This window comes from Lathamus discolor, chromosome 3, assembly GCF_037157495.1.
Source record: "Lathamus discolor isolate bLatDis1 chromosome 3, bLatDis1.hap1, whole genome shotgun sequence".
Classification (NCBI taxonomy): domain Eukaryota; kingdom Metazoa; phylum Chordata; class Aves; order Psittaciformes; family Psittacidae; genus Lathamus; species Lathamus discolor.
The window spans coordinates 49,889,179-49,912,186 of record NC_088886.1 but is presented as its reverse complement, the minus strand read 5'-3'; the positions used below and the strand labels follow the sequence as shown (position 1 = coordinate 49,912,186).

Below are 23,008 nucleotides of genomic sequence, written 5' to 3'. Positions count from 1 at the left end.
CGCGTGTAGCTCCAGCTACCTAGAATGGAAATCATGGAATTCTGCAGGCCCTCCTGTCGCCCTGCCCCTGCCTGTGTGGAGCTCCTGGGACGTAATGAGCGTGAACAGGGCGTGGGCCTGCGGTTCATCCACAGAACTGGAGCGTTAGCAGAACCGGTTACTCTGGCAGCATCTTCATCTGAGACACGGCACACTGTTCCCCACGCTCTGCCTTGCTGCACGGAAAACAAACGGCCTAGGAACTTTAGGTTTGGTCATAGCTTTTGTTGCTTTCATGGATCTTTTAGTTCGGGGTTTTTGTAGAAAATGCCTCAAACACCCACAACTTCGCACACTAAGGTCTGATATTTTTGTATTAGCACCCCTGTATTTCACCTCTTGTGGCATGGGGATTCCAATTCTACCAACCATTGGTCCTGAAAGCAGAATTAAGGGGGCAGCAGGTAGGACAGTAAAAGGCGCACAGGGCAGGTTAACTTTTGCTGATGTAAGTTAAACACAGGCTTGCCAGCTGTTAGAAATGGCAGAGGAGAATGGGAGCACAATAGCTTGGGATGCTGTCACACACTGACTTTAATATTTGAATTAAGAAAAAAAAACCCAAAACCATTTATGAAGCTTTGAACAAAACACCTGTGTGCTGATCTGGAATAAAACAGGTGAACACTTTTCTCAGGCACTTTGTAGGGAATAACATATATAATTTTAGACTAAATGTAAGACTCTCATGCTGAAAAACTCTGTGGTATGAGAGAGAGATCCTGACAGAGAAACACAATTTCTCAATTTTCTCAAGAAACAAAATTTCTCATAATTTAAAAAGTTCTCAAAATCCTCTAAAGCTTCTTTTTAAAGAGGGCTGAAGCATCTGGGTCTTGAAAGCTGAATAAACTTTGTCAGCCTTCCCTGGTGTTTTATGTAATTTCTGGAGTACTTGGTATTCACTGGAGATGCTTGAAGTTCAGAGCTTCAGCTGAATTCTACATGCAGCAAAGGACCCTGCTGACAGGGAAAGCCTGTCATGGACAAAAGCACGGTCGGGGGGGACACTTCAGACTGCAAAGAGGGTGTGAACAACTGCAAGAAAGGGCACAGTGACATTACACAGATCACACACAATTTGTACTCAAAAAAAAAGTTAACTATATTTATCAGCTGAACTCTGCTCAATGGATGCTGAAATACTGTATTAAAATATATTTAAATATTCAAAAATGATTATTCTATCTTGTCAAAGTCTCCTGCTTTATGGAAAGCAGAAACACATATCAGAAATGGGGAGGGGGGCGGAACGGGGACGGGACAAGGGACAACACACAACAGAACAGTTTGTTTTTAAAACATCAAATAAGACTAAAAAGTCTATTACATGTAACATAAATCTACTCCAGTTCACAGGCAATCTGACAGCTGAATACCACACTCGGATATCTTGTGAGACTTTCCAAGTTCGCAACACATTTTATGCTTAAAATACTTTATTTCCAATATAGTCTTCAGATCATGAGGCATGCTTAAAATTTTAGCACTGCAGACTCAAGACCCTTAAAGATAGTTAAATATCTACAGTAATGTTGCTAATAATTCACAACTGCTTTAGATAACCTGAGGGTTACACCAAACACTTCCAGTTTTTCCATCACATCTTACTACAGTTCTCTTTGGTGGGTGTTCTGAGAGATAAGCAGGCACAGACAGACAGAGGAGGAGTATTAACAGGGCTCAACTAATCGTTTAGTAAACAAGGTAACATCCTCTGGAAAAAAGCCCAGGATGTTAGTAGCCACCAGTATAAAGCTGTTAATTGAAGGTGGAGAACATTAATTTTGCCATTTAGTAGCCCCTGAATACTTACACATATTTAGTTTTCACAGTGAACTGCTGACAGGAGAGGAACCAAGATGAATCCCACAATGCAGAAAGACAAAGTCCTGCCCTTAAAGTGTTTCCCTGCAACATAACTCACACTCATCAATCCATTTCACTCATTTCTCCCTGTCCAGTTCCCTTTTCCCGTCAGGATGCTGTTTTCTCTCCGTAGTGCCTGTGCCTCAGAGGAGCAAAAGCACGCAGGAGCTATTTGTGCTCTCAAGGGCAGCACAGTCATGAGGAAGCCACACTCTGTCTGGACTCCAAAACCTCAGCACAGCACACCAGCAGTATTTGATAGGAAGACTAGCGAGTGTAAAGACATACGCTTGAAAACGTTGTCTTTTCATTAATTCAGTAATTTTTGTTATCCTTGGCCTTGTAGGCCAAAAGAGTGTAATCAGTTTGCTAATAATTCAGGACAAACTGGAACAGTAAACAGAAAACTCCCAAGAGGGTCTCTCTTCTGGCAGCTCCTGTCTTCCCTCAGCTGAAGTTTGTGAAAGTATTGTGGAAGATCGCAAATCCAGTGGTAAGAATATGGCAAGTCACAAACTGCTGAAGAGAAGTGACAGGTGAAACCCCAGGCTAATGACAATGGTAGGCATTATTGTCTCAAGCAACTAATAATTATAAACATCAACCACCTTATCTGAAACCAGCCTTAATTAAGGCGAGACAGTGATGATGTCCATGTTTAGGAAGCTCTTCATCCTAACTACTTGCATTTTAATTTCAAGACATTGTTTTCAAGTTTTAGGAAACAGCACACAAGTGAGTTTTTGAGAAGAGATGCACTTTTCCATGGTCCACATAAAACTGCCATGCTTCAAATTAAGAGACGTTGTTCTCTATCAAACAGTTAAGTAAAAGCCAATACTGGACAACAGACATTTTTTTGTTTATGACACTTTTCTGTGGCATGAATATCATCAGAAACAAAAATCTTCACTCTTCTATTGCTGTTTTGTAATCAAGGGAATTCTATTTTCAAATTTAGTTCATGGAGTTATTGCATATGCTACTTTGTATTAAAAGTTCAGTATAAAACAAAAGCAGTAAAATCAAATCATTCAGTCTTGTATGTCAGACATCCTCCTACTTTGACTTGAGTTATAATTTAAGATTCCTCTTCTTGTTAAACAAGCATGGTGAATTCTTGTATAGCAGTACAGCGAAAGATACGTAGTATACACTAAATAACCAAGAACTGAAGCGAAATCAGGTGATTATACATAAGCTTTAAATCCTTTGACAAAGTACTTTCTTGGAAAAGTCTGCTACTGACCTAGATGTTCAATCCAGATAAATCTTCTTCCTTGTAAGAGGTACACAGAGCCTCTTCATCTTAAGAAAGTAGTATCAGTAAGATCAAGTAACATTAAAAGCATGAGTAGTTCACAACAGTTCTTGCCATCTTCCCATAAAAAGACAGGGTGAGAACTTAGTTATACATCATATGAAGTATTATTCTGTTTTATCTTCATCCTCTGCAGCATAGATAGCTTGATTCCTTCTCTTAATTTTTTTAATGCCAGTGTTCCCATTTTCACTACCACAAATGCGCTTTAATGGTCTCTCACTTAAGCTCTTCTCTTCCACCTGCTTACTCACACCAGATTTCTCCAGTTCCTCATTAGTGGAGTCCATAGCATCATCAGATGATACCGCCATGGAGTCTGGCATGATCCGGATGTCAGAAAAACTTGCAGAGAAGTCAGGAGGATGGTCAGGAGAAGGATCAACAGAACAGGTACTCAAGTCTTCATCACCACCTTCTTCATCCAGCATTATTTCATCTGGATTAATGGATGAAAGTCCAGAATTATCTGTACTATATTCACTGGGTTCCTCTGCTGACCCAGTACTGTCCATCTCCTCTTCCTCCTCCTCTTCTTCATATTCACCTCGTACTGAGCCTTCATCTTTAGCTTGCTGGATCCTGTCATTGATGTCAGTGAGACCAAACCGGGCACAAAACTCAGTGGTCTGTGGATTGATGGTATGAACTGGTTCCACGTGTTTTTGGGGCTTGCTGGGATCATAACAAGCAGCTGTCAATGTGAAGTTACAAGGAATTTTGAGGTTATGATTCATCTCTTCTAACACCTCTTTGATGGCTTCTTCTGATGCACTGTAGTCCCACCTAAATAAATGTATAAAGTTTAAACAAGTGTGGCTAATCAAAACCTATTTTCTGCTCCCACTGCAAAGAGAATCTTTATAAAATGGATAAAGAATTCATCTTACAATAGACACCTAATTCTTCAAATGATTTTTCAGTTAAGTACATTACCTTTGGTCAATATTGACATTCCCCTCTCCCCATTTGTGTATTATGGCACCCACTAAACATTAAGCCACCCACCCCCATAATCCAGCCTGATTTTCAGTCTCACAGTGTAACTGCCAAGATGATCAGCCACCACGTATATTTCACCCTCAAATGGTTGCATCTGAGTTTGCAAAATAAAACTAACTGCCCCTGCAGAGCAGCAAAGAATTCATATGCTCTGGAGTACAGCTCTTGTCAGCATCCCCTTTGCTCTCCAAGGCATTTAGCAGTACCTACAGGCATTATAAGCTGCAGAACAAGAAACACAATTTTAAGGTAAGTTTGCCTCCAGTTCAGCAGAAATCACCCTTTCATCTGTTTTGTATGCAACTTACTTTCCATGGAGGCCATTCTTTTCAGGCATATTCCATGAGCTCTGAGTCACATTAACAAGATTGTTGGTGGCCTTGAGGATTGCAATCCACTCAGCATCATACTCCAGCGAATCACCTGCACTAGGATCATGTTCTATGTCTATTATCTGTTTACAAAACCACAAAAACACATGAGGTGAGTTATTTCTCTTGACACCAGAAACTGATTAAAGTTTCAAATGTTACTTGCATGGTTTAGAGTTTTAATTAAGTTTCAAGAATACTGAGATAGTGATCTCAAACAAGTCCTCTCAGTTAGTCCTAAAGTTTATAACAATAAAGGACTAAGAAAGGACAATTAGCAATAATAAAAAAGGCATTACTGTATTTTACCTTACAAGCAACTAAAGCAGAACATCCTCCTCCCCACTGCCACAGCTACTGGACAGTTATGCAACTTGGAAAACAGAATTTGCCTACTCTTTAAATTCATGCCACCTTCTAGGCAAATATATAATCAAGAATTGATAGCAACAGTCACCCTGCTGTATAAACAAAAAAAAGATACACTTTAAACCAGAGCTACATACAGCTGAATCACCATGCTGTTGGAGGCAGTATTACTCCAGATCAGTTTTGCTACAGGATTCTAAGTCTGGACTAGCACCCCAGTGTACCTTTGCATAGCAAAAGCTCATCCTCTCTCTCTATCTTCAAAGGTAGCTACTAGGGCAAATGGATACCACCACACATCCAAAAGACAGATAATGAACCATCTTCCTTTTAAGCTGACAAAAAAGGGCTACTTTAAAGGAAGACCACTGAAATACTTCACTGCATTTGAAGAACACGTTGTCAGCAGCTCCCTTTCGTAACAAAAGATTGTACATCCATCCATATTAGATTTTACATATGGCACCCCAAGCAGCACAAGCCACAGACATGAACATTGTTTTGCTGATAGTTTGGCAGTTGTATTAAGAATTCCCACACCTAGACTTCCTACTTGTCCACTGCCCTTCCTAGCCAAGATATGCACTAAACAAAAAGCAGAGCCATTCTCATAGGAAGCCACAGCAATTCCTGCTGGAATTAAGAAAACTGAAAGGAAATTACAATATTCAACTTAGAACTCAATCCTGTCTGAATTCATGAATCCAGATCAGAAGACAGAGGCCTTAGCTTACCCAGACTAAACTGTGAAAGAAAAAAAGCCTCAAGATGGGCTTTCTTTTTAGGTTTGACATTTGGGGAGGGGTGGGACCAAATAAAAAAACAAAACCCAAACACCATAAGAGAAGATTCAATTCAGGTTAAAGTAGGGCTACTCCTCCACTTAAGTATTTGTTCTAAGGTGGAAGGATAGGAATAAGCAAACACCACACCTGCATGACAGGACACAAGGTTTGCTTATTTTAATACTATACAAAGAACATTCTACACATGGACCATTCCTAGTTTCTTTCCAATTCCTCCATTAATCAGAACTATTCTTACGCTTGTACCCAGGAACACTACTTAGCACTCCAGACAAGTGAGGCACTTCAGAAGTGATAACCCATTGCACAGAGTCGTCACCTGCAGAAAGTCTCTGTGTGGCAGGCATTTATCCAGAGCCAAAAACTTTGTTGCTTTTGGTAGCTCTTCTTTGGAGTTTGTCTACGAAACAAATGGTGTTAACAGAGTCATTAGCATTTCTGTGAAATTTCACCATTCTAAACAAGTTATAGAGAGAGATTCAAAGGCATACTTTGTACAGAAGACGACTTTCTGAAACAGAAAATCAGCATGGTATTGTAAGAAAGAGATGGTGGGCCAAAGAGACTTTACGGGAAGTCTAACAGGAAGCCAGATGCAAATGACAGCAAGAGAAAGCAAGGGCCATACTTCGTCCTTAACCTAGGCAGCTGAGCACACATAGCCTTGAAGCAAAAAGAAAAGCTTTAACATAATTTGAAACAGACTTGTTGAGAATAGAAGGTCTAGAATTACAGATTTACAGCTAAATAATCTGCAAACAGGAATAGCATGTCACACCACTTTCAGGAATAACTCACACCAACAGAAGCTGCAACCTACAGGGGGCGGTTTTGGGCTTTTACCCAGGCCACCAGACAACCTGCCAAGCCTTACTACAGGTATCCTCCTGTCACCAGTTAACTGCTCTCTTTTTGTTCAGTTGCTTCTCTATCACCTTGTTTTATAGTTGTCTCCTTCCTCAGTGAAGTGGGAAAGAGATTGATTCTCTATAAACTTTAATGAATCAGTTTCAAGTGCAGTAATGTTAGTTGTTTCACACTGTCCCTGAAGAAGATTAGGTACTTCCACCACTGATTTATAACATCTCTTTAACTTACATAGCTTAGTAATCTTAAAACATCTTACTGTTTTGCAGCTTAAGCTGAGCTTTAATAACTGAGCAAAAATATTAAGAAGTTGCTTTTCTGGACATTATTACCGGTATTGGAATTCTAAATGTGCTTGGGACATATACATTCCTGATACTTCCCCCACCACTCCCTTTACCTGGTGTTGCATAAAAGCTGCAAATTTAACATGAAGATGTGCTGAGAACCAGTAGGTGGGTTTCAGATGCTGCAGAAGCTCTGAGGCAGCAGGGCTTCCTAACGTGTTGTTCTCCACTTCTTGTCGGAAGAAAGATTTCATTTTAAGAAGCTGTTTCTTGTTCCCATAGTGATAGATGCTCCTTGGCCAATCATGTGACATAAATATATCAATTGGACGCTTTAACTGTCAAGCCAAAATGCATATAATATAAATAAAACACATATGGTAACTTTCAAAATTACACAGCACAAGATGGAACACGTGTAACATGTTCTACCTCAGATCAATGCAGAGATAGCTGTGACAATAGCCTCACTTTCAAAGCAAGGAAGCACACCACTGAGCCCCATCTTTCAGGTGGCCTTTGCAGTTGTCGAGGGACTCTAGTCTCCATGGTGTGTACTGCACTTTCTTGAGACAGTCAGCTGTGGTTTATATATACTGCCTTATAAAAGAGATCATATCATCACAGTAAGTGTCAGGCACTCTGAAGGAGACTCTTATAAATTACAGTTATAGAGCAAATTCTCTACCCACAATCAAAGGCATCTTCTTCCTCCTGAAAATTTTTAAACAGCTTTGTTTAAAAGGGATAATGGCTAAGCCATTCCTCCTCAAAGGAAGCACCCTCAGAAGTCTAATCTAAACCCAAGTCCGACTAATAAGAAGCTTAGAATGACAGCAAACCTTTGTCGTATGTTCAGCATCGCTGTATCTACTGAACACTTAAGTGTGCAATTGCAACCTGAATAACCATTCGCAAGATGCTTATAAACACATGTATTTACACCACAATTTAAGCTAAAGGGAGTAGCCCTTCTGACAAAGCAGGGAATAGGCAACAGCTCAAAACTAAAGCTAAGCTGTCTTTTGAATTTCTCACCCTGGAGTCAAAAATAGTTCAGCCACAGAAACCTGGGATCTGCTTATTCAGCTGGTTCAATTTTGATTAGTTAACTTTTCATCAACCATCTCACATGTTAGACAAGGCAGCACCCCATCTTCCTAAAGCTAACGTAAAGGAAGAGAGGAGCATAGCTGGAGTACCTTCCATTCTGTGAATTTTATCCAATTAATTAAAACCAAAACAAAATCACTCCTGCCTGTGCCTAATTCAGATCAAATCTGCACTGCCACACAAAGCTTTAGAAGAATAACTGTCCCTGGAAGTGTTCAAAAACTGTGTAGATTAGGCCCTTAGTGACATGGCTTAGTGGTGGACTCGGCAGTGGTGGGGAACAATTGGGCTTGATGATCTTAAAGGTCTTTTCCAACCTAGTTGATTCTATGATTCTAATAACACCCAGCATAAAATGGCCTGTCCAGATTAGCTAGGAGTTATTGGTAAGATTTGCTATCAAATAGTATATTTGTTCAGAGTAGCTTTAGCATCTTACTTCTAAATTAATGACAACTATTTACCACTGTTTAAAAAAAAAAAAACCAACAAGATTTTTCACTAACCTGCTTGAGTTTGAAGACTTCAATATTCCTCACATGGTAAGCACTTCTGATTGTTTGCTGGTTATATGGTGGACACTCAAAGTGGCCTGAAACGTTTGGGAAAAAGAAGAGGAGTTGCCCAAATTGACAGTTCCCTCCTAACGCTATTGCAAGCTAAGTTCTTGGGGTTATATAGACACCTAGAGCAATCCCAGTTACAAGGCTGCCAACCAAAGGAGATGCTGTATTTCCCTTACACAACGCTTACACCAGCAGGTGTTGCACAGAGCAAGCCTCTATGAGTGGTCAGCAATCAGAACATAAGTTAGGACCTAACAACTCAAAAAGAGGTAGAAACCAAAAGATCACAAAGCACTGCATGAGTCCCGACTCAGGCCACTGAGGCTGTGATCTTTTCATGTTTCTTCAAGATTGCTACAGCCAACCATGAAACTACATTTTAACAGATTCAGCAGCAGTTTTAACATGTCTGTAACTGCCCACAGGCGCCACAGAATCTGGAACTGCAAACACATACCCTGCCAAAAGGGACGGAGTTTCCAACTTTCCCTCAGGACAAGAAACCTGAATGCCTGAGCTTACACAGACTCTTAAGAATGAACAAAAAAAATTCGTTTTCTAGTAGTCAGTGCTATTGTTGACAAAGCCTCACTTCCCACATGCAACACCCAGTGTATCAAGCAGGTATCCTGATAATGACATATTTAATTAGCATTGACAAATATCTGACAGAATCAGGTCTTCTCTGAAGTGCCGTATTACTAAACGTAGTATTACTGTACAAATAATCATAACTAAGAGACCACTATTTCATGTGTTGAGATCAGAAAGACTAAACTATCTTCTTTTTTATATGAATGAATAAATTCGTATCAGCTAGATATCAATCTATGATTTCGCTAGGTATCTTCTAGATATCTAGATATCATCTGTACAATGATGGAGACCCTTCCAAGGAACAACTCGAATATACATACATACAAGCAGGAGGAACCAATCCTGAGATGCGCCAACACTAAGCCTCAGTCCATTTGTACAATATCATACTTATTAATTGACTATTTCACACAAGGAAAACAAAACAGTCTTGCACTGCATGCTTAAAGGTCACTATCATGGAAAAACCAAGACTATTTCGACAACAACATTTAAAAGGCACACTGCTTCCTGCTGTGTCACCACGCATCTATCGACTCATCTACCACCTCCAGAAAAATCTGTGTGAACCAAGAAAGGCTTCCAGCATAAGAGTCGGTCTAGAGAAGAGGAGGCACAGACAGACCCACACATGACAGCTCGGGCCTAGTGCTTCCCTCCCCACTACCCACTCAGCCAGGCCCACCCTGTCCAGCCATACCTTTCCGGTAGTCGTGTGACTTGAAGATGCCAGAGATGCCGCCAATCCTCACTCCGCGATACCGCACAACACCCGCGTAACCTAGGAGAGACGGGAGCGCGGCTTGTCACGGCGGAGCTGGGGCACGGCAAAGGGCTGGAGGGGAAAACGCCTCTGGGAAACCCTACCGAGGTAGTAGATGTTGGGCGCCACCCACCCGCCGTAGGGTAGCTCCTGCAAGTGGTTGGATGCCTCGTGGTTCCCACCAATGAACACCGTGAGGACCGGGGCCTTCTTCTCGCCGGAGTAGTACCTGAGGAGAAACGATAGATGCTGTAGCAGGGTGCGCGGGGCCGGGCCCCGGTGGGACGAGGCCGGGCCGGGCGGCGCTCACCGGTAGAAGGTCTGCATATGGCGGTACTTGGCGGGCACGGCCATGCAGTGCAGGTCGGCCTCGTTGCGCACGGCTTGGAAGTCGCCGCAGCAGAGCAGGAGGTCGGGCCGCACGTTGTGCCGCCGCTGCAGCAGCTCCAGTGTCTCATACATCTTGTCCAGGGCGCCATGGCAGCACCCCGCGACCGCCACCTTCATCGCCGCCGCCCCGCCACCGCGCACGCGCCGCGCGCGCCTAGCGCGTCACCATGCTCGTCACCAACTACGTCACTAACCACCGCCCTCCCCGGTGCCGGCACCGTGGCGGAGCTCGGCCGGGGCTCGGTGGGTGCGAGCGGTCCTCGCCAGCCCGTGTAGTCGCCACGGCCTCGGGGGCCTGGGCTCGCCAAGGCCTTTCCAAGCTCGCCGGCTGTCAGGTTGGCCCAGGGAGTGTAGCGCTGCGCTCCCCGTGTCTCTCCCCAGCAGCCGCGGGGAGGAGTCACACCGGGGGCAGGTGGGACCTGCACAAAGGGGAGGGGGGAACTGCCCCGGCACAACGAACCGTAATCGGTCGGAAAGGCCCGTCTGTTACACACAACCGAGCTTCGCGAACCTGCGATGCCTTCTGCAGCGGGGCAGGAGGCCCTGCAGAGGGAACGCTGCTTAGCTCGCAAACCACCACGCAGCTCTATACGCAGGCAGAGCTGGTGGGTGCAGCCCACACTACCCTCCAGCTTAGCGGGGAAGCTGCAAGGCTTCACTTGGTTCTCATTGCAGGGCACAAGAACAACGAACAAAGATTTTGGAGCAGCAACAGAGCAAGCAGTAGCTGTGCATGCTTTTGCCTGGCATTTGTGCCAGGAAAAGGCAGGCTTTGGGCTTGCAAAGGACATAGCATTCCTTCAGTGTGTTTCTCCTGCCATTTCAGCATTAGGCAAGCATATTTTTAGCATATTAAAGCACTGGCTTCTTGTAACTTCCTAACATAGAAGGACAGGAGCGGTCAGTGCCTTTACCAGATCAATGGGGCACAAGGCAGGGCAAAAAATCAGGCATCTCCCATTTTACTCACAGAATGTTGGGCTCCCTCATTTGGAAAGCAGTGGTTTCCTTGGTTTGAAGGGCAGTGAACTGGATCATAGGGTGGTACCTGTGTGTCACAAAATAAACCCACTCCAGACATTTTCCACTGTTTGGGTCTGCTGTTTTGGGGTTTTCTGAAGCAGTCTTGAGGGATGGAGCAAAATTACAAAGCATGAACTTGCTACTGCTTACCCTGTAATCATGAAACCAAGCAAACATTCCTGTTCCCCTACCATAGCAAGTATTACATAATGATTCCCCTTTTGATACTAAGAAAATATGAGTGTTCTCTGATACATGTCATAATTTCACAATCTCAGGTTACTGTGTGTTCTTTGCAGCTCTCATCCAAGCCCAGCTGAAGTGAAGGGGAAGGTTCCTCCGGCTTTTAAACCCCACGAGTCTCCAGGGTGAAAGCACACACAGGACCACTCCTGTGTGCATGGAGCTCTTTCACTAATTTCGCTGACACCTACCTGGGTGTGCTGTGAGAATTTGGTCAGCCCCACACATCTGCTGGGAATGTTTTCCAGGTTCTCTGGGGGGAGAGCTGCAGCCCCTCGAATTTACCACATCTCAGACTTGCTGAAAGGAAGTGGGTGAAAGACAGAAAAGGTCCATGAGTCTCTGGAAATCACCCTCCCCAAGGTACACTGTCTCAGGGAGCAGATGCTTCTCCCGCCTACCCAAATTCATCCCCAGTCAGTCAAGGCAAGATGATACTGCAATTTTAATTCCTGGATTTGTTAGTTTGCCTCATTTCTCATACTCCATGCACCACTTATCCCAAGCAAATTGGTACCCAGTAAAGTCTGTAAGGGTTGTTTGGTTGGTTGGGTTTTTCTACTATTTATCCACTATTCATTATGCATCTCAACATCCCTCATTTAACTCTGGGTGTTCACTAAGCAAAAGTGCCCTGAACTTTCCACAGCAGTGAGACCACAAAGGGAACGATGCTACTATTTACAGGTTAAGTAGCAGCAAGTTAATGTTTAACTATGTTACTTCAGTTACTTCCAGTCCTTCAAGAATGTGAAGGTCCTCCACCCCTGCGACTGAAGTGCAGCACTCTTCCACTCCATGTCTGGCTATGGATTTGGCTTTGCAGTCATAGTCCCTTGCCCTGAAGTGCTCATGCATGTCTCTTGTCTTTGCATGTCCAAGTCCTACAGCAGAGGACCTGTACATCTTGGATGTGACCAAATGTACACCCTGTCCTGTGCAACAGGTGAGGCCAAGAGGGAAGAGTCCCAGCAGATCAGTGGATGCTTTGGATGGGAGGTATTTGCCTTTTTGGCCTCACAAGTAATGTTTTTTTCCTGAGCTAACTACGGTAATTTAGTGACATGGAAGTAATTAAGATTTCCTCTCCAGAGAAAAGAGGAAGAATGAAAGGCATCCTAAGGGGCTGTGGATGACAGGATTGCTTCCCTCATCTCTCAGAACAGAATGAAGGAGTTCTTGGAGATTTTCCTCCCAAGTGTTTTGTAGCGCTTTGAGAAGATATTAAAGGATTTCCAGCACATTTAGAAGATACTAAAATGAAGAGGAATAGCAAAAAGGAGACATCTGTTTCAGACTTTTGGGGAGGGATAGCGTGGCTGAGAAGGAACGTATAAGGGAGAAGTACTAGGAGGCAGTAGTGTACGTGTTGGTGAAGAAGAGGAATATAAAATGGAGGCACAGGAGACATACCTGTTGCGTTCCAGCTGGGATTTGAGGTGTCCCTGTAAGCTGCGAGGGACCATGGGGTAGCACGTTGGTGTGCATGTGTGCGACTGGAAAAAGAGGCTGCTGCAACTAAGCAAGAGCCCGTGAGGTTGGCCTAAACATCACAAGGCTTACCTGCAGCTGTGTTCCGGTGTCGCTGGGCACCTCCTTCTGCAGTACTGGGAGTTGCAACGTAAAACCACGACCTGCAGCGTAGCAAAACACACTGTCAACACAAGCACCACTCGGGGCCTCGCCACTGAGGCCCTTCCAATTGCATTTTGGCTTTTTTGCCTCTTAATTTTTCTAACTTTTACCTTTTCTCGGAGGCACTCATCACGCTGCCTTGCTGACGGACACTACTAATGGCCTCCAGCCAAAGGAGGCTGAAAACCCGATGAAGCCAACAGATGAAGCAACGGTGTATTGCCGGATTTCCCGAGTGGCTGAGACACAGCACAAGCCGCCGCCCGAGGACGCTACGTCCCGGTACACCGGGGGGGCCGCCCGGCCGGCGCTGTGGTACAGGCGGCTCAGGCGAGGGGCCCCCACCGCGCTCCGCTCCTCACACCCGGCGGCTGTAGGGAGAAGGAGGGGCGGAGCAAGGCGCATGCACGCGCGCGGGGGGGAGCGGCGCTCTCCCGCCCCCTCCTTCTCCTCTCCCCTCAGCGCGGGCAGCGCCATTCCGCCACCGCCCCCTCATAGCCCGGCCTCGACCTGAGCGCCCGCGGCCCGCTCGTGTCGCGCCTCTGGGGCGGGGTCCCCCCCTACTGCGCGGAAGGGGCTGGACGGGGCGGGCGGGGAGAGCGTGCCCGGCGGTGGGAGCGGAGGCTTCGGCATGGGACGGGGCGCTGCCCCGGCGGGTGAGTGCGGCGCGGCGCCTGAGGGGCCGCTGAGGGGCGGGCGGCGACGCGGAGGTGAGGTGGGGTCGGGTCGGGGTCGAGTGGTCGCCGGCTCTCCCCTGTTAGGGAGCAGTGGTTGCTCCCCTCAGGGCCCGGTGGCAGGTGCCGGGCGAGCCCCCGGGGTGGGGGGCGCCGGTGTGTTGCGTGTCGGCGGTGAGCCGTCCCATCGTCGGTGCCGGTGCTGACAGGGTGTGGGGGGAGCTCTGCGCCGGGCCGGGGGCTGTGGGGAGCGGCGCTGCTGGCGGGGTGCTTCGGGGAGTGTGCCCGGGACAGATGGGCTGAGCCGCGGCTATGGGGAGCGGTGGCTGGCTGGAGCTGCCAGGTAATACAGAGGGTGGAGGGCGAGGAAATACTTCTCGCATCGCACGCGTTTACGACGTGAACACCAGTACGAGGTAGCGTTGTGGAGAGCGAGGCTATAAATTGTCTGAAATTGTTTTGACAATGTGTTGAGAGGCATAACGGCTTTTCAGCACAGTGGTCTGGGTGTAGTTTCCAGTTCGGGATGGCTCGAAGCTGTTAGTTGTAAAGCAGGAGGTTTAGCACCGTTGAAGGATCACTTCTACTTAGGCTATTCTCTTTTTCAGTAAATGCTTGCTACTTGCCACAGGACACTGTGTGTCTGGATCTTTGTCTACAGTGCAGCTGTTAATACGTGGTCATGAAAGCAGGACTATCTTTTCTATGCTTTATGAAGTATTTTTTCGTGAGCAAGAAGGGAACAGCGGGGGCACAAGGCTCCTCGGTTTGTGGGTAGGCAAATCGAGGATTAAGTTGGGCATAAGCTTGTAAAACTGAGATTGAACAACTAATGGAATTATTTACTGAAGGGCATATTCCTAAGGTAGTGATACTTTCTGAAGGTTATCACACTGCACTGTCTCAAGTAACGTAAATGTTTCTAAGGCTGGTGCTAATTTTATTACCTCTGTTCTCCACACTAAAGAAGCAGTCCTGGAAGATGTGCTTTTATGTGCCCCCATTTTCCCTGTAAAGGCAGGCTAGCAGTGCAAAGGGAAGAGCTCAAGAGGCAAATAGTCCCAAAGTTGTTTGCTGTTGAAGTGAAAGGCTGGGTACATTTTTGTTGGTGGTGGTGTCATGGCATTACTTCACATGATCTGATACCAGCTTCAGGAAATAAATCCCAGCATTTACTTATGATAGCCACATCCTGTCTTGATTTTCTTGTGAATCTCTCAAGCTTGGTAAGATTGCTTTCACAGGTTACGTGGGGGGAAATTATTTCTGTGAGAGCTTTGAATTTGTCAGTATTGCTAGATTTCTCTCAGTTGTGTAAAATTACGTATTAAATGGCTGTTGTATTCTGAGAAGTTGAAGCAAGAGAGAGTGGTGGGTTGCTTTTTGTTGTTACTTTGTTTTGTTTTGGTTTTTTTTTTTTTTTTTTTTGGGATTTTGTTTGGTTGTTTCCAGTATTTATGTATCTGGAAATGGTAATACTGTGTATCAGCTGAGACTGATTTACATTCGACTTCATATAAAATAAAAAAGTTGTTCTCTGATGGCACATAGCCAGTTTCCATTACCTAGACCTTTGCAACCACTGTCATGTGTTATCCCATTTTGTACTCGTAATTTACACAGCAGTGCAGTGTTAAGGGTAGCTACAGGCAAAGTGGCTCAAGTTCAGAGGCAGAGTGCAGAGATTCACTGGTAAAGCATCTAGTTCATTTCCTTCAGCTGTAGCCTGTGGAGAAGGTGAAGCATATTGTGGCTCAGGCACTTCAGAATCTCTGTAGCGGAGCCATGTGGTCTAACACTCATTGCTGCTGTCCCCGGAGGTGTAAATATGATGCTGCACAGTGGAATTTGTGTTTTCATTTTAGTTCTTTCCTCCTTGTAAAAGAGGAAAAAAATCCCACAAAACCTAGAACCTTTCTCCATCCTTCAAACAATACCTCGGAGCTAAGTGCATGTTGGTCCAGCACAGAGGTTGCTGTGCAATCTTGCTTCACTTCCTTTGTATAAATGTTTTCAATACTGTTTTTACTTAAATGATTGCATGCTGTTCTTCCCCATAAGACTAGGTTTTCTTCTGTTACCCTGAACTGAACTTTTCTGAAGACTAAGTTAGAGTTTAGATCCTGACCTCCAATGCTGGCAAAAACTGGACAGCAAAGTAGAACTGTGGGAGGAAGGGAGTTTTCTCATTCATAATTAAGGTAGCTAAGTGCTGTCTTTAAGAACTGGTTTAATTTGTGTAATGGGACAAGCTTCTACCAGACTTCACTGTTGTATTTCCTGAGCTGTTTATGTCCTTGGACCTGATCTGTGGAATGTCTGATGTGCAACTGAGCAGGTGCTGTGCCTTGACCACATGAAACATGCTGTTATGTCACATACTTTGGAAAATCAGGCTTTGAACACCAAAAACCGACGTTTTCTCTTTGCAGCAATTCTTGCAAGGTAAAATTAGGGTAATAGTGGAAAGTAAGTTAATGATTAACTAGCATGTAAATACTGTGCTGATGGCAAAAAAAGAATTCAGATTCCAAGATTGTGGATGAATAGGATGCAGGGAGTAATACCTGAGGTCACACAGGTAACAGGCAAACTTGTGAAAAATGACTACTCGTTTTAAAGATTGTTAAGATTCATGAATATGAGCACAGCTGTTCATTCAAATTAGAATAAGGCAATCTTCACTTTTATTTGCTTTTCTGGTTTTTGTGTGTATCATTTATCTTTCTAACCTGTTTCTTTTTTAATACATGGGCTGGGGAGGGAGATAAAGCTGGGTTGGTTTTTGGTTGGTTGGTTGTTTTTTAAATGTCCCAGGTTAAAGATACAGATGAAGCTACCTCCTCTGTCTTACCGGGATGTTGGGCTAAAACACCTTTTCCTTGGTAGAGGAAATGAGTTAGAAAAGTTAACCCTCACCTAAGTTACGTGTTGCTTTGATGATGATGCTCTGTGCCTCTGGTGTGGCTTATCAAAGTCATAAGCAGTAAAGGCTGTGTCGTGGTTTAAACCCAAACAGTGCCAAACTTCTTGAATGCTAGGACACTTTGCACCTTTTGGCATAATTTGTTACATTTCAACAGCTGCTCCTCTTCAGTGTGAGATGGAAGCTGGCAGGAATGGGCTTGTGGAAGGTATGACTGGTGGAAATGACTGCTAGCTTTGTACTGCTGTGGTGATGCATCAGAGGAAAGGATGGGTGTGCAGCACAGAATTGCATTGCTTCTCTCCAGCTTGGCATTTCACTGTTCTCATTGCTGACCTGCTCAGGAGCTGGGGCCAGATACAGACTGGGAACTGAGGCTACTTTGGAGAAATGGCATGTCCCTTTAGACAGAGAGAACTTTACCAAAACTATTGAATGCATGAGGAAATAAGTGAATAAAGAGCAATGAGATGCAGATAAGACACTTAAGCCAAATAGGATAGCGGTGAGAAATCTATGTGTTCTGCATAGATTGGCAAGGAATGAAAATAAGTTGTGTTTTTAGTTATTAAAGATTTATTGTACTCTGTAGATCATTAGCAAATGGCTGGGCATCTACAGAGGAGTTTTACCTAACTCAGAAGCAAGTTTCCAAAGTGTGTTCAGAGAATCTGTATATTGGAACCTCAGTATCAACAAAGGTTAATAACTGAAGGAATTCTGCCTTGGACACAACTCTCCCTCTGTTATTTTAACAGTCTAATAAAATCACTTTGTGTAAAGTAGCTGGATACTGTTAACACTAAATTATGTGATTCCAGGGAAAATAAATGAATCTTGCAAATACGAAGTTATCCCCTTCCTTATAAGGCTATAACCAGCCAAGAGATGCATTACTTAATCAAGCTGGCTCTGACCCATGTTCTGAGCACTGCTAATTACATGCTTTTGAAGCTGTTTCACCTCGTGTGTTTTCTGGTTGGTCACCTTATTTCCTGTCAGCATGACAAAGCTCAGTTGGGATTATACTTCCTACAGTGTGTTTGTGGGGTTTTTTGTTGTTTATTTTTACTTGCACCTTGCTAAGCTTCAACATGTATGTTAATGTATTTGGGCCTGATAAATGAGCTAAGATTAAATAGTAGCTCTAGAGAGTCATAGGGCTGGAACAAAAAATAGTTAGCAAGTTGTTTCTACTTAACAGATTGGTGTTGTGTGGAAAACTTGTGTGAGCTTTTACTCTCTTGCTGTCTCATCTGTAGGACTGGAAACCAGTCTCATGGGACACAAATTCCTGTCTGGTCAGTTTTTGTTCCAAGTCTCTGCAAAGGACAAGTTGAAGAAAGACATTTCAGAGAAGTTGAAAAGGCTGAAATCTTTCTTGATATTATTGACTATCCTCCTCCCCAGTGGAGGCCCATAATCAAAGCCTTTACAAGGCCCATACATCTGTTGTCCCTAACAGTTTCTAGTATACTGGTGTTCAAGGATCCTTCATGCTGGTGTTTGCGAAGGGTATAGCAGCAGTGGAATATTAGAGAGCCCTGTGACTTAACCTGAAGGAATGACACTGAATAATACTGCAGTCACTAACTGCAAGTCAGTAGTTTAGAACAATAGTTTAGTGTCTGGTGCCAGGTTTGTTTTCTAAGAAGTGTAGACTATTGTTATTTATACAAGTATAAATCTTTTGGAGTGTTGGGCTTGCTTTACATCACTGCTGCTACAAACATCGAGAGCTTGATTTAAGTTACTGTTGGGAGATTACTTTTAGGGTAAATCTACTGAAACAAGATTTCCTAATATAAAAATTGACTTCTCCAAATCTATACGGACTACAGAGCAATATTTATTCTGCCGTGGATGGTGATTCTCAAGGTCATGTCTGTTTTGAAGCCTGCCTTGATAAGTGCTCCCATTGCAGTGACCTTCATGGCTCACTGCAAGAATGCTGAACTCCAGCTTCAGATGGTAAATGCAGAAAGCTATTCAACAGGAAGACACAAGAGGTGAATGAGTATTCTGCCTTTTCTGGATTTTCAGAGATCTTTGCTAGTGCTTTTTAAATGAAATGATCTGGCATGGAGTAGGAGTGTAGGTTTTTCAGTAATTAATACCTGGTTAAAGTGTAGGAATTGCTGTCAGCTTTTCTGGTGAAGAGCAATCACTAGTGGAATCCCACGGGGATCTGTGTTCAGGCTTGTGTTGCTCAACATAGTTATAAATGATCTGGAAGAGAGGCTGAGTGTGAGGTGACAGTATATGCTGAAAATCACTAATCAGGGTAGCAGAAAAAAGAGGTGACTGGGGCTGCAGAATGTTCTCACAGGCCTTGCTTGTAGGCAAGTGGTATTTGATGCTAGTAGTTATAAAATTACTTACACAGGGAGAAACAACTGTGTCTACATAGTGATGAGCTCTTAATCTTTGCCAGTCCAGATAATGCTCTGCAAAACTCTCATCAGGAGTCACAAAAAAAAAAGGGAGGGGGGAGAGGAGCAAATAGGAATAATGGAGATCTCTAGGAAAAGAAGGAGCAAATCAAGTGCCGAGCTGTAGGTCTGTGTTATGTTTCTGTAATGAATAACATACCCTCCTCAAAGTTAGGGGCAGACATTCTCCCCTCTCCAAAGAATTAGAGTAAGGGTAGGGGAAAACACAGAGGAGCATGATTGAAGCAGCTTTTAGTAAGAAGAGTAGCCAAATAAACTGAAGCTTTGCCTGGAGAATACATGATTAGAAGTAGGATGGATAAGGGAAGGGATTATGATAGTAATCTGCCACCATGGGAATATGAAACAATTTTTTCCTGTTTGTCACCCAAATACAGCAAGAATTAGAGGGCATCGAGTGGTACCCAAGCAAAGATGGTAACTGCTGACAGACAAGGTATTAAAACATGACTTCTTGATTCCCCAGAATCATATTGGGTCCATGATATCCTTTGAGGCATTTCAGAGGTTTGCTGCATGTGTGCTTGTTTTAACCTACTTCCTGCATTGCCTCATTGCACCTATGTCTTGTGCTGGAGGAGGAGGTAAGGAGTCAGACCATACCTACCCTTTCCATGCCATTCATAATTTTGTACAAGAATAAGATATTCTTCCAGAGTCATCTCTCTTCCAGTCTGAAATGCCTGGTCCTGCTCAGTCACTCCTGACAGACAACCTGCTCAGTTCCTTTGGATCATTGTTGTTACCCATCTCCCAACCTTTCTTATGAGACTGTATGAAAATTTTAGTCTTTAAGAGTGAAACCCTTCCACTTGCATAGAGCATTCTATCATTAGGTAGCTCCCTGCACATTTTACAAAGGACAGCACTATCATTGTTTACCCTTGAAAGACAGGTTAACAAGAGGGACAGAATGCATGAATTAACCTGGGTGGCCATGAGAGCAGATACTTTGGAATGTATTACCTGAAAACAGTGAGGCTTGGAAGGCAGGGGGTACTCTACAGTGGTAATCTGTTCTGGATAGTGTGCATAGTTTGGATTCCTACATCCTAAAGTGTGTAGTTGAACCAGAAAAGCTTATTAGAGGGGCAGTGTAAGTGATCGGAGGTGCAAAGTGGCTTCTGTACAAGAGCAGCTGTGTCATCAAGGATTAATAATCCTGGAAAGGAGAAGACAGGGAGGATGTGGAATTCTGTATATTCAGGAATGCTGTGGATAATGTGCGTACAGGTCTAGTGTTTGTGGTCTGTTTCAGTACAAGATCTTGACATACTGAAGCTGGTGAGTAACAGAATTGAAAGAGGTGGTATGTGATGGAATGTCTTGTCAAAAGACGTAAAAGGTTTCTGTTGAATCTGAGGGATGCCCAAGCACATGGGAGGGAAATCCTTTGAAGGTTCCTAAGTACAGAGAAACCACATCCAGCTTCACAATTCTCATGAGCTGGAGAGAGTTGGAGGCTAGGAAAGCATTCCTAGGAAATACCGTATGTCTTATAATACTGTTACTTGAGCATTGGCGTATTGATGCTTTGTTTGGTAAACTGCAAACAAAGGTCACACATTTTTAAATAAGAGGATGCAGTTATATGCTGGTTTTTGGCACCACAAGCTCTTCTAAGAGGGTAAGACCTGACACCTGGTTATGTAGCTAGGATAATACCTCTGAAACTATACTGATGACTGTCCAAATGACAAAGCTGTTGTTCTCTGTGTCTTTCTGTTTGTCCTTTGCAAGAATACCAAACAGGAGAGTTTTTCCCAACGTCTCTTCTACTAGAAACAAGCACACTTGCATAGTGATCTTCATGCCATGCATTGTTGCAGAAAGGGCTAATTTACCCCATAGTACATTATGGTGGTTCCTAACTTGTGATTGCTAATAATGTTGTTGCTAGTGCTGGAGATAAGAGTTCAAGAAGTCTTCGCTGAATTTGAGACCTTCAGAGGTAGCAGAGGCCTGTCTAGTAGCTTTCGAGACTTCAGTTGACAAGTAAGACAGTCCTCGTCCTAACAGATTATTCTTGTTTAGTTATTTAACTCCAACATAATCTTTGCATGATTAGAATTTGTGTGTTTTATGGAATAACCTTTTATATAATTAGTATCTGCAATAATTTGTTCCTTTGAAAAATGATTCATGTCATCTTGCAGATAGGAAAGACACAAAGCATTATTCTGCAGTCGTACAAGAAGCCCTATTCATTCACAGTTTGTATTGTGAAGTCAGTCCCATATCCTCGGGGTTGGAACTGGTTTCATGGCAGCAGTCCTATTTACAGCATCTTTATACAGTATATCTGAATTGGGGGCTGTTCTAGAGCCCCAACTGGAATGAAATGGCAGGCTGAAAAGAACAAAGTATGAATGCTTCTTCATGCAGTCAGTCTTTCCATTGTTGCTATTCATAACTAGTAGGTTTTAGTCAGCAACTGAAAATCACAACAAAAGTCCATTCAAGCTAAGCTTGGGTTCAGGTTCCCCAGATGGTAACAGGAATACTCTCAGCTTAGGTTTTGTCTTGACTAGGTTTACATGCTGGATCATGTTTGATGGATCACTGGAAAATAAAACTACAATATGTGCATGTGCTACCTTGGTCAAGCTAGGGAAAAAATGAGGAAAATAGTTTGTATCTGTATGTATTTGTGCTGCCTATACAATAATAGGGTTTGGTTGTTGGGGCTTTGTAGTTCTTCTCTGTGTTTTTGTCAGGTTTTTTGGTCTTGCATACGTGGAATGAAGTACTCCAGCACCTTGAATAACCTTAGGGAGAAAATTACCCTTGGAGTTGTATAAAAAAAGGAGATAGTGATTCTAATACCTTATTTCTCTAACTAAGGAATAACTTAATCAAGATGTATTAATTTCCCAAATTAGGTGTAAACCCAGACTGTTCTTTCCTGAAGACTACTAGTCTCTCCTTGCTGTGTGTGAAATGGAAGGAGCTCAGAGAAAATGCCATGCATTTTCAGAAGCAATATTAATTCTTCATCAAATCTTTTGTCCTGAAATACTCTACTTTCTCTAAATATTATTTAACTTTGGTTTCAGGAAATGCCAGAAAGTTTGCTTGTAATTGATGAAGGCTCAGAAAAGGAAAAGCAGAAGACCTCTTGCCCTGAATGTGTTAGAAGGCACTTTCAGGGAGTTGGTGGATCATTTAAACTTTTTGGAGGCCGAGGAGTATAGGTTTTCCTGTCTGAACAAAGCCCATTAAGTCCTGTAAGATGAAAACACTGGGGAACCAACAGTACTTTTTCTTAACTGAGGCTCTGATTCAGCAGAGCATTTAGCACACCCCATAGTGAAGCCTGAGAGTCAGTGGCTGCAGGGTGTGGAGTCTTATTACCTGGGTTGATGCCTGATGGTAGAAGCACCCCAGGGTTTAAAAACGATTCTGTTTACGCCCTTTGTGCCCAGCACCCTGACTCACTGCTGCAGCTGGGGCACACCTCATACCTCAGATCATCCCTCTGGAAGGCCCTCCCATGCCTATGGGGCTTTGGGGCAGTGCCAGTGAGTGTAGAGGGGAGCAGGACAGGCACAGAAGTGTACTGAGGAGCTGGCCCTGGCACAACATGCAACTTGGCCTGTGATGTTTGATAGGCAGGTGGCAGCCTGTTACAGATACCAGCGTGGTAGTTGGGGCAGTTAGTTCTTCATCTTGAATGCAATCGTTTCAATGCTTT

General features: G+C 43.8%; 3 protein-coding genes and 1 long non-coding RNA gene across 7 annotated transcripts in view; 2 read left to right on the top strand and 2 right to left on the bottom strand.

Moving 5' to 3' along the window:
* Positions 1 to 249: 249 nt before the first annotated feature.
* DBR1 (debranching RNA lariats 1) lies at positions 250 to 13,668 on the bottom strand. 4 transcript variants are annotated; one of them, XM_065675130.1, is made up of 11 exons: positions 13,372 to 13,664; positions 13,190 to 13,260; positions 11,818 to 11,926; positions 11,331 to 11,408; positions 10,075 to 10,199; positions 9,908 to 9,988; positions 8,551 to 8,636; positions 7,045 to 7,269; positions 6,097 to 6,177; positions 4,540 to 4,685; positions 250 to 4,015 (listed from the first exon to the last, which is right to left on the bottom strand). In XM_065675130.1, exons 4-11 carry the CDS (start codon positions 11,396 to 11,398, stop codon positions 3,337 to 3,339), a joined length of 1,491 nt encoding a protein of 496 aa, XP_065531202.1. In that variant the 5' UTR covers positions 11,399 to 11,408; positions 11,818 to 11,926; positions 13,190 to 13,260; positions 13,372 to 13,664; the 3' UTR covers positions 250 to 3,336. The 4 variants fall into 4 exon arrangements, with proteins under 4 accessions (XP_065531202.1, XP_065531203.1, XP_065531200.1 ...); XM_065675131.1 differs by lacking the exon at positions 11,331 to 11,408 and having other exon boundaries at positions 10,104 to 10,199; positions 13,372 to 13,668; XM_065675128.1 differs by lacking the exons at positions 11,331 to 11,408; positions 11,818 to 11,926; positions 13,190 to 13,260; positions 13,372 to 13,664 and adding an exon at positions 10,281 to 10,903.
* Positions 11,576 to 13,051, top strand: LOC136012187 (uncharacterized). The gene is made up of 3 exons (XR_010611603.1): positions 11,576 to 11,989; positions 12,509 to 12,625; positions 12,719 to 13,051. It is a non-coding gene; the product is annotated as an uncharacterized LOC136012187 (long non-coding RNA).
* PPP2R3A (protein phosphatase 2 regulatory subunit B''alpha) overlaps positions 13,428 to 23,008 on the top strand; it is a 57,689-nt gene continuing 48,108 nt past the window's right edge. The window contains exon 1 of the mRNA XM_065675117.1: positions 13,428 to 13,917. The gene's annotated coding sequence lies outside the window, so the exon portion shown is untranslated. The remainder of the gene's footprint in view (positions 13,918 to 23,008) is intronic.
* LOC136009933 (uncharacterized) lies at positions 13,822 to 15,889 on the bottom strand. Its single transcript, XM_065670417.1, has 2 exons — positions 15,873 to 15,889; positions 13,822 to 14,383 (listed from the first exon to the last, which is right to left on the bottom strand). The coding sequence occupies exons 1-2, from the start codon at positions 15,887 to 15,889 to the stop codon at positions 13,822 to 13,824; spliced, it is 579 nt and encodes a 192-aa protein (XP_065526489.1).

Bases quoted from the DNA above. Each gene is read 5' to 3' on its own strand.
- DBR1 (XM_065675128.1), bottom strand. From the start codon at position 10,477: ATGAAGGTGGCGGTCGCGGGGTGCTGCCATGGCGCCCTGGACAAGATG. The intron at 10,200-10,280 runs GTGAGCGCCGCC...GTTTCTCCTCAG, and splicing joins CATATGCAGACCTTCTACCG to GTACTACTCCGGCGAGAAGA. The intron at 4,686-6,096 runs GTGACGACTCTG...TTTTGTAAACAG, and splicing joins CACACAGAGACTTTCTGCAG to ATAATAGACATAGAACATGA.